This window comes from Equus quagga, chromosome 14 (genome assembly GCF_021613505.1).
Source record: "Equus quagga isolate Etosha38 chromosome 14, UCLA_HA_Equagga_1.0, whole genome shotgun sequence".
NCBI lineage: Eukaryota > Metazoa > Chordata > Mammalia > Perissodactyla > Equidae > Equus > Equus quagga.
In genome coordinates this window covers 95,180,425-95,193,646 of record NC_060280.1, presented here as the reverse complement: position 1 = coordinate 95,193,646, position 13,222 = coordinate 95,180,425, and the positions used below count along the sequence as shown (strand labels likewise).

The window sequence follows — 13,222 nt, the reverse complement described above, 5'->3', positions numbered from 1 at the left end:
CCCACCGGCCTTAAACTCCACCCCTGTTGGCCTATAAACTCCACCCACTGGCCTGTAAGCCCCGCCCTGCTGTCCTATAAACCCGCCCCTCGGCCGCAAGCCCCGCCCTCACCAGGCAGTCGAGCTGGGCCACGGGCGTCTTGGCGCCGGGCTGGCCCACGTCCCACACCTTGACGCAGCCCTTGCCGCCGGTGTACACGTGCTGCGTGGAGCCGCTGATGGTGACGGCGCACACCACCTCGCCGTGCGCCAGCGTGTGCAGCTGCCGCGCGTGCCGCGGGATGCCCGCGCCCACCAGCGCGTCCGACGGGAAGGGCACCGGCTGCATCTGCCCGTCCGCGGACACGTGGAAGGAGTAGGCCCTGGTGGGGGGAGAGGGGGCGACAGCGCCCGAGGGGCTGGGCCGGGGCCTCCGCACCCCACCCCGCAGGCCAGGAGGGGCCTCCCCTGCCTGGGCCCCCCATGCATTTAGGAAAGAGACCACATGATCAAAGGTGGCGTGGGCCAGTCAGCAGTGGTGCAACACAGGAAGCGGTCCAGGCCGTGGCCTGGTGCGTGGTACCCAGGCGCTCCATAAATATTCGTGGAAGTCAGACAGGGTCCAAAGAAGCCTCTGAGAGTTCCAGAGGATGCTGTCCAATAGTGGCCACCAGCCCCACGGGGCCAGATAAATTCAAATACATTTAAATTTCCTTAGCTCCACAGGTCACAGTTCAAGAACTCAAAAGCCACACGTGGCTGATGGTAATCTCATGGGACAGCAGCAGGTGAAGAGCATTCCCATCACGGTGGAAATTTCTATATGGATACCTGGGGCCGGTCATTCTCTGGTGGGGGGCGGGCATCCTGTGCACTGGGGGGAAGGGGGCAGGGGGGATGAGCAGCATCCCTGGGTGCCACCCACTAGAGGCTAGAAGCATTTGGGTGTGACAACCACAACATCACCAGACATCGCCCAAGGAGCTCTGGGGGCAGAATCGAGCCCTGCTGAGAAGCGCTGGTCTCGACTTGGCTGGTTACGTACCTCTCTCTCCAAAGACCCCCCGCCCCGGGAGCTCCCATGACCTTACAGAAGAGATTTTTCTGGAAAGGCAGCAGGGACCCACCCCCCACTCCCCCCAGTGTGAGCCCCACCCCGTACTCACGGCTTTCCCCCGGGGATGGCGGGCAGGGACGACGACATGGATGAGCCTCGAAGATGGGGATGAGACTCGAATGCCATCTGCCAAGATGCCAAACGGGGTGTCACGGGGCAGGGGACTCAAAGCCACGTCTGCCGTCTCCATGCTCACCCGCCACATCCCTCTCTGTCTGTCAGAGGCCCCCAGGACCCCAGAGGCGGGCGGATCCTGAAGCATCTTCCGTCCCAGGCTCAGTACAGCGGTTGGCCAACTACGGCCCCCTGCTTGTTTTTGTAAATAAAGTTTTATTGGCACACAGCCACATTCATTCATTTAAATGTTGCCTATGGGGCTTTGGGGCTACAAAGGCAGAGCTGAGTAGTTGTGACAGAGACCGACTGGTCTGCAAAGCCGAGAATGTCTACTGTCCGGCCCTTCACGGAAAACTCGCTAACTCCACATCCCCGGGGCCTGGGATCTCTCCAGTGACAGGCGGTTTTTCCCCCTTGGAGGCATCCTGAGCCACTTCAGGACGGCGCCCTCTAGCAGCCATCTGTCCCATACCGTCCTCTGGGGCCCGCGCAGACCCTGTCTGCTCCCTCCGCCCCAGCTCCTCCACAGGGGACATCACTTCCAGTTCTCTCCCCGGGCTAGTCTACCAGAGTTGTCACTGTCTCTGGAAAATCAGGGCTGACAACTGTACAGCATCTGCCAGGAGGCTGAATGGGACCCTCGACTCCTATGGCTGGGGCTCTCTGTTCCCCTTAATGCAGCATAATCGCAGTCATTTTTTCCAGTCACAGGTGCTGATCTGGATTAAGCTTATGGAGCCACTGAGACCCTCAGATCGTTTTCCCACACGCACTTGCCAAGCCCAGAACTCCCCTCCCTTTCTCCACAGCCTTGTTTCTCCTGGTGTAACTGGTTTCTCCTCCCAGCTCCCAGCCCCCAGGGCCCTGCGGACACCTCCTCTCATCTCCCACCCCAAGGACTCACCATGGGGGAGCGTCCATACACCACAGAGCCGCTGACCTGAGGGGACAGGTGGAGGCTGACGTAGGAGCTGGGCACAGAGAGGTCCCCGTTAAGAGCGCTGTGGGAGCCCAGGCTGAAGGACGTGGTGAAAGGACTGGACAGAGTCAGGGGGCTCCTCAGGCCTGAGTGAGAAGAGGTAAAGACAGGTGTCTGGACATCTTGAACCCAGATCCTGCCTTGGGGGCATGGTGCCAGCTCCTTGGCCTGTCATTCAGGGCTCCCATGCTCTGGCCCAGCATCCACATACTTGGTCACCTCTCCAGACATTTACAAATGTTGTTCCCTCTGGCTGACACGCCTTTCCCTTTCCTTCTTCAGTCGCTAAACTCCTATTCATCCTTCAAAACCCAGACCCAATGTCCAGCAACATCTCAGGAACATCCTTGAGCCTCCCCACCCCTCCCCACCCCTAGCTTCCAACCTTGCCCGTTTTGGGTCCCTCCCTCTACCCCAGCCCTGACCACACAGGGCTGGGAGTTTGAGGTCTGAGTCTCCTCCCCCACCATCCTTAAGGGTAAGTCCCAGGGCTGATTTCTTTCTGGGATCCCAGAACCAGCACAGAGCCTGGCCACCAGACAGAAAAGAAGAAAACTGTCAACCCCGTATGAATGAGGGGCAGACAGGCTCAGAGAGGTTGAGTTGCTCGCCCAAGGTCACACAGCCGGTGTGTATCCAAGGCTGGCCTCACACCCAAGCCTGTCTGACTCCAAAGCTTGCCTTTCCGGTGCCCGGCTGGACTCCGAACCTCCTGCCTCCCCGGGCACTCACCAATACTGTCCGTGCAAGACGCTGGCTTGGTGGTGAGCTGGCGGAGGTGACTGGCCGAGCTGGGCCCGGGGGTGGACGCGTCCTGGGGCGGGGAGGAGTCGCAGGATTTGGAGGCGGGAGTGCTGGCGGGAAGATCATTCTGGGGACAAAGGGCGCAGTTGAACACCACCAGGTACTGGCACCTTGCACCAAGGATTGGGGGCCGAAGGCGGATGGGAGACGGGAGCCAGGACCCCTGAGGGGGGCTGGGGGGACCCCTGTGACCGCAGGTGTGCACATGCCGGGGAAACAGCCCCGCAGCTGGTCCCCGGGACACGGGGGCCGTGGCACTGTGTCTGCACACATCACAACGCCAGGCGGGCACCGTGCAAGCGTTCGACAAGGTATGCAGTGCGGGGACATGGGCAGGAACGCGGGTGTAGACGGACCCACAGCCAGGCACGGAAGTTGGAGGCTGTCAGCACCTTCGGGGACAAGGATGGGGAGCCCTGGGATGGGCTCATGAAGCGGGGACCACACAGCGGGCTCCCAGATGAGGGAACAGCCCATGGGGAGGGGCGTGTCCCCCACAGCTGTCCCCCCACCTTGGGGACACTCGAGGAGAGGGAAACGGACCTCCACACAGGGCACACTCTGTCCTCTGGGCATTCTGCCATCACCTCCTTCGCCTTTCAAGAAACTTCACATCCGCCCCTATCTTTCCGTTACACAATCACACGTTTTGTGACAGCCACGCTCGCACCCCCACGAGGGGGATGGATGGGGACAAGGTGGGGGGCCGGGGAGGGGGGGCTTCCGGGGGCTTCTTTGGAACACAGCCGCCCCTCCCCCTACCCATCTCGCCGAAGCGGGAGGAGGGCACTAAGATGCCCTGGGAGCCCCAACCTTGGCGGTTACCATAGCAACCTGCTGGGAGGGGAGGCCTAGAAACCGACGCCATCTCCGGGGGAAGCAGGGTGGGGGGGGGCCGGGGGCTGGGGAAGATTTAGCGGGGGGGGGGGGGGCCGGGGACAAATGCAGCCGACTGGCGGATGCCCAGGGGGAGCGCACTCAGGTGGTCCCCGCACCTGGCATGAAACGTCGGGAGGAGCGAGGAGGAAGTTGTCCCGATATTAATCATCGTCCCTTGGGGGGGACAACAGCTCAGGTTGGGGCTGGTGTGTCTCTAACGCCTGGCAAAGGCCTTAACACTTGCAGGCCTGGCGTGGGCCTGGGAGCTGCCAATCCTACAGCCTCCCTGGGTTTATTTCAGTGGGATTTCCTACTTATTGCGGGAGATCCTGGTTTCCCCAAAGGAGGGCGAGAGTTGCCTTTTAAAAAGGTATTTACAAAGTTGCCTTCTGCTATTTCTTTACGTGCAACCGAGTGACTTAGGAAAAACTACCTGGATAAAATAAAGGGGGTTTTTAGGAACGGGGTCAGAATAATCACCAAGGTAACGCTGGACCACACACCCTGGCTGATGGCTCCTTGCCCGCCGCATCTAGGGTGGCAGCATCTGTTTCCAGGCCCCCCCCGGGATGAATAAAGTGAGTTTCAAGGCCTCCCCTCCTCCTTACCAGGATGAGCTCCTTGGCTCTGGGGAGCGGTGAGCCGCGGCTGGAGGCCAAGGAGGACGGACTGTCCACGAGGTCGCGACGGGCGGGGACGCAAATGGGCGCCTTTCCGCAGGGGGTGGTGGCGGGGCTGGGGGGTTCTGAGGGTTGGTCCTGGGTTTGAGGAGGTGACATTGAGTGGGGGTGAAGTGGGTGAGGAAGGAGAGCCCCTCTCTATGTCCTTCCCGAACCCCATCTCAGTCTCTGGACTGGGGCACCTACGGCCCACCTTGGGGGGTTATGAAACCTCCTGGAGCCTCAGTTTACTCCTCTGTCAATGGGTTTAGCGATGGGACCTGACTCTCTGAACACACACAGCAAAGACACCATGAGGGCTGTGCTGTCTTCCCCCATCGAACAGAGGGGGAGAGTGAGGCCGGGCAAGGGGGCATCGCTCCCCCAAAGTCACACGGTGAGCCGGGGCTTGGAGCCACTCCTGCTGCCCATCTCCAGTGCTCCCTGGGCCTCAGTTTCCCCACTGGTGCTCTGCAGAGGAGGTGGGCCCGAGGGGTCCCGGTATCCCATCCTCCCCTTGGCCCCACACCATCCCGGTCCCAGCCATCCCGCAGAGAGGGGACCAGGACCCCACTCCCTCGGGGGCCCCCACACTCCGGAAAACCCTGCCTCTAAGGCCAGAGGTCAGAGGGCACAGGCTGGAGTCCGGCTCACCTCGTCCACCACCAGGTTGTAATCGCTCTTGTCTTCGTCGCTCTCCTGCGGGGACACGAGGGAGAGCTCGCCCTGGCCCGGCCCTCGCACCCCTGACGTCCCCGCGGGAGCAGAGCCCACGCCCGGCCGCCCGGGGGGTGATGGGGTCTCTGGGGCCATGGAAGCCCATTCGCTTGCTCCCAAGGAAGGTGGGTCCCTCGTGCAGAAGGACGATGGAGACAGAGCCAAGGGCCCAAGGCTCGCTGTGCAGCCCTGAGCATCCCCCAGCCCTCCTGGCCTCAGTTTCCCCTTTTGCAGTGGGCGGAGAGCCAGAGACCAGGAGCCATCCACACCTCCTTCCCGGTTCTCACCCCACAGAGCCCATCAACCTCTCAGGATTGTCCGTCTCCCGGGCCCGCCTGCCCACCTCCCATCCCCACGACCCCAGCACCCACCTTACTCCCTCCTTGGGCTCCCAGCCTGCAGCCCTGCCCCCTCCAGGCAGCCCTCCAAGCTTGCCCCAGGGAGATCTCCCTAAGACCCATCCCCACGTCTGCTCCACATCCTTCTATGGCTCCCCATTGTCGTCAAGGGAAATGCTGACATGCTGGGCTGGAAGACCAAAGGTCACAGCCTGGAGGCCGCCTCAGCCCAGTAAGCGGGTTTTCTTTGACCCCTTGTCCCCAGCTTTCTGACATTTATAAAACAAGCTATTACATTTAGAAAAAAAAAAAGATTAAGGGCTTCTCAGAGAAACAGCAAGATGGGTCAACACCAGGCCGCCGTCCGCTGGGCCCAGGCCACAGCTGCCCCACCAGATGGGACAAATGTCCCCCGCTGGCCACGGTCCTGGCCCCCACTTTTGGCCTGGCACCTGGGGCACTGGAGTTTGAAACTATAGATGCAGGACTCGCTCTGACAGTGAGAGAGGAGGGCGCCAGAGACAGCTCCCTGCCAGAGAAAGTCTTTTGTGCCCAGATGGAGAAACCGGTTTCGGGAGGCACGGAAGGGGAGGGAACAAGGGGACAGAAGCCAGCAGGTGGGAAAATGGATGCGTGGGCCAGAGGCTCGGGTCTCCTCTGATTGGGCAGCGCTCCGTGAGCAATGGGGAGCTATGGAAGGCTCTGGAGTGAGAGTCACACACAGAGCTGGGCTCTGCAAGGCTCCGAGGGGCAGGGCCGGGGGCAGCGCTAGGCCACGAGTGCCCACCCCAGTCCTCCACGGGCCACCACTCACGTAAGGTCCCGACAGATCCTTCTCCTCGGCCCGTGGCTTCCCGTTGCCCCCAGGGCCAGCCGGTCGCTCCTCTTCCACCACACTCTCAGGGGGCGACGGGGATGCGCTCTGCAGAGAGACAGGGGCCAGGCGGGCAGAAGGGTCAGGGCCCTGGGCCCCCACACTGCCTCCTGGCCCAGCCAAGGCCGAGGGTCCCCCCGACTGATATTCCGATCCGGGCCTCAAGCTTCCTGTTTGGAAAATGGACCTTCCAAGGGTCCTCACGGTGCTCAGTTCTCGACTGCCCAGCAAGCTCCCGGCGGGAGTGACGGTTCACCCCGTTGTACAGATGGGGAAACTGAGACCCACGGGAATGCGGGGCTGCACAGCGACTCAGGGGCCGAGGTGGGGCTGGAAGCCAGCCCACCAGATGCCAACGGCACAGCCCTCGAGGGTAGATGACAGGGACCCGGGGCAGGGCGGGGGCGAAGGCTGGGTCAGCTGGCCCCAAGACACACCCCTAGGGTCGGCCTGCCCCCGTGACCCTCAGGCAGCTTTCTCCTCGGTCTCCCCATCTGCACAAGGGGGCTGCCCGCACGGTGACTGCTCGAGCATTTTATTTGGGGAACCCTTTCTCCAGCCAAGAGTTTATCTTAAAGCCCAATTTACCGGAGAGAGAAGAAATCCAGCGCAGAGAGCTGCCTGGATATGCAAAGATACACACACACACACACACACACACACACACACACAGGAGGATTCAGAGCCACGTCGAGCACAACAGGGGTGGTTGGGAAACAAAGCGTGCACGACCAGAGAATGGAAGAGCACGCGGCCATCTAAAAAGAAAGTAGAGATGGGATGACCTGGAAAGATGGCCACAAACAACGTATTACTGAGGTGAAAAAGGGCAAACTGCAAAATAGCCAGGAGAGAGGCAGTTTGCTGGGGCTCAAATCCCGGTTTGGCTTCTCATTTGCTGTGTGCCCTTGGGCAAGTCACTTAACCTGTCTGTGTCTCAACATCCTTTTCTGTAGAATGGGGATAGCAACAGCACCGACCTCTTAGGGTTGCTGGGAAGATACAACGACGTCACAGCCACGGAACACTTAGCTTAAGACAACGTCCACAGTGAGTGCTAACTGTTATTTCTATAGTAATGATCCCATTTTTGCACAGATAAATACAGAAACACCTATTATATATCAGGGTCTCTACCCCTCCGCACCGGACATCAGGCCTGGGTCATCTCTGGGGGGCCATCCTGGGGGTTGTGGGGGGCTGAGCAGCATCCCTGGCCCCACCCACGCGATGCCAGGAGCTCCCCCAGTGTGACAACCACAGATGTCCCCAGACACGGCCCCGTGTCCCCATGGGCAGCACTAGTGCAAGCTGAGATGAGCTCTAAGTGCAAAACGCATTCAGATCTTGAAGACTTAGTACGATAAAAAGAATGTAAACTCTCTCCTGAGTAATTTTTTAGGCTGATTACAGGCTGAAATATTTTGGATACATTGTTACATAAACTAGAGTCTTGAAAGTCTGTTCACCTGCATAGAACCCCACACACACACACGCACACGCGTGTGCACACAGACACGAACAACGAATGCATGCAGAGGCCCGCCTGTGTGTCAGTTGCACACATGTCTGTTGCACGCATGTCAGTTGCATGCATGTCAGTTTCCTGCCTTAGATACTGTATTTCCGTTTCACAGGATGCTATTTTTGGGGGCAGCTGGGTGCAGGGACCTCCCTGTGCGTTTCCTTGCAACCTCCTGAGCATCTGCAATTATTTCAAAATTAAACAATTTTCTAAAAACGACATGCGGGGCTCACATCACAGTTCTGTCGGGCAGCACTCTTGTAGATAATAAGATTAAAGGGATGACGGTTGAACGTATGAATGGAAGGATGGAAGGGACGCCACCACGGGCATGCATCCATTTATTCAATCGGGGGAAAAAAGCTCCAAGATTGAAAGACGTAAATAAATAAAACTCCAGCCTGATTTGCATCTCCCGCCCCAAAAGGGCTCCGGCGACACAGTTTGAAAGCGGGATGTGGGTCTCCTTCCGAGGCCCCTATCGGTTCAGAACGAGCAGCTTTGGTCACATGCGGATACAAAGCAAATGCCACACAAGTCCTTGGATGCCCCTCAACTTACCCTGCTCGGGGCTCTCTCCACTGGCGGGTTGCAGGGGAGAGAGAGAGAGACAGAAGGAAAAGAATGAGGGTTTCATGTCCCATGATGCCAGAAGGTACCGCCCTCCACAGTTTGTAAAGCGCTCTTCCCAGCTCAGAATCTCCCTTCTCCTTCCAACACCCTTCCTTTCCTGCACCATTCAGATAGGTGCCCAGAGAGGGATAGCAACTTGCCAAGGACACACAGCCAGTTGGGAGCAAAGTTGACCTCCATGACCCCGCAGCGCCCCTTATTCCTTCCCTCTCACTTAGATGAGTCTGGCACCCCACCCCGTATGCCCAGCCATGCCACCCTGCGCTGTCCACTCACCTCTGGACCCCTCGGCCTCCACGCCTGCCCGGTCCTCCTTGGCAGCCGCGGCCAGCTGAGCCTGGGCGGCCAGCGCTCCAGACAGGGCCAGCAGCCCTGTGGCACTGCCGCCCACCAGCCCAGCCGGGCGAGGGGTGAGGGGCACAGGGGGGGCGTGGTGGGACAGCGGCTGGAGCTGCTGCTGCTGGAGAGGAGGAGGGTGGGCCAGGGGCGGGCAGGGAGCGGGGACAGGGTCCAGGCAGAGGGGGCGCCCCTGGGGTCTCAAGGACGGCCAGAGCCCCGGCCAGCTGCCCATCCAGCACCCCCGGCTTTAGCACCCACTGGGTGCAGGGACCTGGGGGTGGGGTCTCCCCAGGGCAGGGCCAGGGGCCAGGATGACTCACCCCAATGAGGCTGTTCAGCTCCCCCACGGTCACCTGCTTGGCCCGCTCCACGGCCTGGAGCACCTGCTGCTGATGCTGGGGGGTCGGGTGGGGACAAGAGTGGCACTGCCGGGGCACGCGTGTGTGTCTGCAGTCACTCCTCCCAAGGGTCTCTGGACCCTCGTTTCTTGAGGTTTCGCCCTTCCCACTCTGGGCCACCTCCTCCCCACCCTCAGCAGATGCAAAGGTCCTGAGGCTGGAAGACTCTTGGCGCATTCTCAACGGCGGGGCTAACTTTTGTTTGTTTTTTTGTTTGCTTTGAGGAAGATTGGCCCTGAGCTAACAGGCCTGGAGGGCTAAGTTTTTAAGTTTCAATAAAGTGCCCACACTGTTTATTGTCTTTATCCGTCCTAGTTCCATCTTTTTTTATTGTTGTGGTTACAACTATATAATAGAAGAGTAACCGTTTTAACCCTTTTTAAGCACACAGCTCAGCGGCATGAAGCACATTCACGTTGCTGTGCAACCATCCCCTCCATCCGTCTCCAGAACTTTCCATCTCTCCAAACTGAAGCTCTGTCCCCATGAAACACTGACTCCACCCCTCCCCCAGCCCCTGGCCCCCCATTCACTTTCTGTGTCTGTGGATGTGGCTCCTCTGGGGACCTCCTGTGAGTGGACCACACAGTGAGTGTCCTTCTGTGTCCGCCTCACGTCACTGAGCATCACATAAGGTCTAACTTTTATCAGGTGTTTATTAAGCACACAGCATCATCCACAGCACTTTATGTACATGAGCTCATCTAAACATCTCAACAGAGGCACAGAGAGGGCCAGCAGCTTGCCCAAGGCCACACAGCCAGGATTTGGACCCAGGCAGCCTGGATACTGGGCTTCAGCCCCGACTCCTCACCCTCAGGGAACATCTCCCTCCACCCCTGAAGCCACTGTCCCAGCCGGTGCCCCGCAGGCCACCCGGCAGAGCCTGGGCCTGCAAAATCCAACAGCCCCGATCTTCCTGTAGCTGCCCTGCCGCCCCCACCGGGCCCGCTCACCTCCTGCGTCAGGAAGGGGACGATCTGAGCACAGATGCCACTGAGACGCTTCACGATCTCGGCCTGGCGGGAGGCAATGGTGGGGGGGGTGCTCGAAGGGGCTCTGACTCCAGCCCCTCAGCTCCTGGGCAGCACGAGCCTCTGTGAAGCTCGGGGTGGGGTTGGGGGGGGGCTGTCACCCGCAGGCGCAAACAGGGTGACAGAAGCCAGCGAGGCACGGGCTCGGGGACAGACAGACAGAGGGCCTGGCGAGGAGGCTGTGCGGCCGGCGGATGCCCAGGGCCGCCTCACCACCCCCCAGAGACGCTCAGCAGGTTCCCAGGAAGCACAGACGCCCAGCGCAGACCGGACACTAAGAAGCTTGGGGTTCATGATACGCAAGGCGAGGGGGCCTCCGCCGGGAGTCCAGGGGGGCCGAGCCCCGGCTGGGCCCATGTCCCTCTCTGACTCTCGCCTACAATTGCTACCTGCAGCCCGGTGAGATGCCCACACAACATACCGCAGAAAGGTTTCGAGATGTCATAATATAAGAAACACGTATTCGGTCTCTGTCCCCACTTCCGGGCACAGAGCTTCTAAAGGCCTCGGGATTTCTGAGTGACGGGGCAAAGATGAGCATCTTTTGCTGTTCCTAATAAGCCCCCTTTCCCCCTATGTGAGTTCATCAGAGAGCTGGAATTTTCAGCCCCACCCCCCGACCTCCGGGGAGGAGAGAGGGGCTGGGGGTTGTTCCCCACCAACGGCCAATGATTTCACCAATCATGCCAAGGTAATGAAGCCCCTATTAAAAATAATCCTAAAATACAAGGTCCGGACAGCTTCTGGGGGGTGGCCCCCGGGCGGGTGTGGACGTTCGGAGCCCCTTCCTCCTACCTCGCTCTGAGCATCTCTTCCACCTGGCTGTTCCTGAGTTATATTCTTTATAATAAACAGGTGATAGCAAGTAAGAGCTTTCCCGAGTTCTACAAGCTGTTCTAGCAAATTCTAGGACCCAAGAAGGGGGTCATGGGAACCCCGGTTTATAGCCGGCCGGTCAGAAACACAGGAGGCTGGGACTTGGGGCCGGGGTCGGAAGCGGGGGCCTGAACCTGAGGGGCCGGGCCCTGAAGCTGTGGGGTCTGCAAGGGCTCAGGGTCGTGTGTCAGAATCGAGCTGAACTGTGAGACACCCGCCAGGGCCAGAGTCGGAGCGTCGGCCGGCGTGGGGAAAAGCCACACATTTGCCCTCGGAAGTACAGAGAGGAAAGGAGAGCTGGGGTGGTTTCACTTGTGGGTTTCCTCCGGGCCAGGGGCTGGGCCGGGGGTGCCCACAGAGCCGAGGGGAGGCCGTGTGGGTGCGGAAGGCGGTGGGGTGGGCACCCCCTACACCCCACAACCCCAGCCCACTCCTCTCCTCTTCCCACCCACCGGGAAGCCCGGATGCTAGGCTCTGCCCACTGATTCTGATGTTCTGATGGACGGAATGGAAAACTCCATCCGCCCAGAACCTCAGGGTCCATCCCAGACCCTCAGGATCCAAGGTCAGACTCTCCGGGCTGAAAGGGGCCTCCGAGACTGTCCAGCCGGCCCCCCTCCGGGGACAGGAGTCATCTGCACAGGCCCCCCCGAGCGGCTGCCGGCCTCAGCTACGAGCCCTCCCTGATGGGGACGCCTGGCCCCTGCCCACCGCTCGCCTCTGGGACGGACAGCGTCCACTGCTGGACGAAGTGTCCAGAAGTTCATCTTTTTCCTTTCACGAGGCTGAAACCCAGCTCGCTGGTCCCAGAGATTTCAGGGCAAGACCCCTGTTCCCCGGATCTGCTTTGTCGCCTGCTGCCCGCACACAGATCCCCGTCGCAGCCTCCAGACCCCCCCTCCCTGCTGCACCCCACTACACCAAGCCAGCTACCTGCTTGTGCATTTCGATGTTGAGCCCGTAGGACATCTCGTAATACTGCAAGGAAAAGCCGGCGGGGAATGACCACGCTGCCCACAGACGGCCAGCCCTGCGCTGGGTGACGCCGGGTCCTCCAACAGCCCCCAGGCTGGGGGCAACATGGCAGGACCTCCCAGCCCCGAGGGACCCCAGAGGGGGATGCAGGGCCCCCTCCACTCTCTCCAGGGAGACCCCGGCCCCCCAAAAATGCCCATGAGGAGCGGGGACATCCTTGTCTCATTGTTCTTAAGGGCTGAGAGGGCCCTGGGACAGAGAGCCTGGAATCCCAACGGGCCCACTTCACAGACAGGGAAAGAGAGGCCCAGAGAGGGGCAGGGACTTACCCCAGAGCAGCACAGCGAGTCCAGATTCACACCCAGCGTTTTCACTCACAGCCAAGCCCTCCTCCCCACTCCCCCCACCCCCACACCCTCCATACCCCCCTCACCATGACATAATGTCGCTGCATTTCCGTCTTCTCACTGGCCAGCTTCTCACATTCCAGCTTGAGGCTGCGAAGCAGACAGGACGTGGGGATCCCAGCGCCCCTGCCCCCCCAGCTGGAGTCCCACGGACAGCCCCTCTGGGCCACTATCCAACTCCCCACTTTTTCACACGCCCCCCGCCCCACCTCCCGGTTCCAGTCCCTCCCCACTCCTGCCCCAGGCTCTAAATGTCCCACTACCGACCGACCCTCTCCAAGCCCACCTGCGCCTCCACCTGGAAGCCTTCCGCCCCTCGCCCCCGGGACCCCCTCCTCCCTGCACCGTGGAGGCCCCGCCCCCGCCTGGCCCCGCCCCCTCCCAGCGGGCCCCGCCCTCTCCCGGGGGGCTCCCAGGCGGACACTCCGGGGTCCCCGGGGGCGGGCCCCCCCTCACCTGTGGTACTGAGCCTGAAGAAACTGGAATTCCTCCTTGATGCGGTCGCAGATCTCCAAGATCGAGAACTTGAAGGGCTGGCCGGACTGAAGCGGGGTCTGGAGGGGGGCACGTCG

At 60.6% G+C, this 13,222-nt stretch overlaps 1 protein-coding gene across 10 annotated transcripts in view; it reads right to left on the bottom strand.

Moving 5' to 3' along the window:
- Positions 1-13,205, bottom strand: part of TLE2 (TLE family member 2, transcriptional corepressor) — a 17,717-nt gene extending 4,512 nt beyond the window's left edge. For 2 of the 10 annotated variants that reach the window (XM_046638443.1, XM_046638448.1), the window contains exons 1-14: positions 13,107-13,205; positions 12,677-12,740; positions 12,202-12,246; positions 10,315-10,377; positions 9,281-9,355; positions 8,898-9,081; positions 8,550-8,569; positions 6,404-6,511; positions 5,189-5,233; positions 4,484-4,633; positions 2,925-3,063; positions 2,118-2,278; positions 1,146-1,222; positions 113-362 (exon numbers count right to left, since the gene is read on the bottom strand). In XM_046638443.1, the coding sequence (XP_046494399.1) occupies positions 113-362; positions 1,146-1,222; positions 2,118-2,278; positions 2,925-3,063; positions 4,484-4,633; positions 5,189-5,233; positions 6,404-6,511; positions 8,550-8,569; positions 8,898-9,081; positions 9,281-9,355; positions 10,315-10,377; positions 12,202-12,246; positions 12,677-12,697 (1,338 nt within the window). In that variant the 5' untranslated portion in view covers positions 12,698-12,740; positions 13,107-13,205. Of the gene's footprint in view, positions 1-112; positions 363-1,145; positions 1,223-2,117; positions 2,279-2,924; positions 3,064-4,483; positions 4,634-5,188; positions 5,234-6,403; positions 6,512-8,549; positions 8,570-8,897; positions 9,082-9,280; positions 10,294-10,314; positions 10,378-12,201; positions 12,247-12,676; positions 12,741-13,106 lie in introns of those variants that run through there. The other 8 variants (XM_046638444.1, XM_046638449.1, XM_046638446.1 and 5 more) reach the window with 6 other exon arrangements.
- Positions 13,206-13,222: the final 17 nt, after the last annotated feature.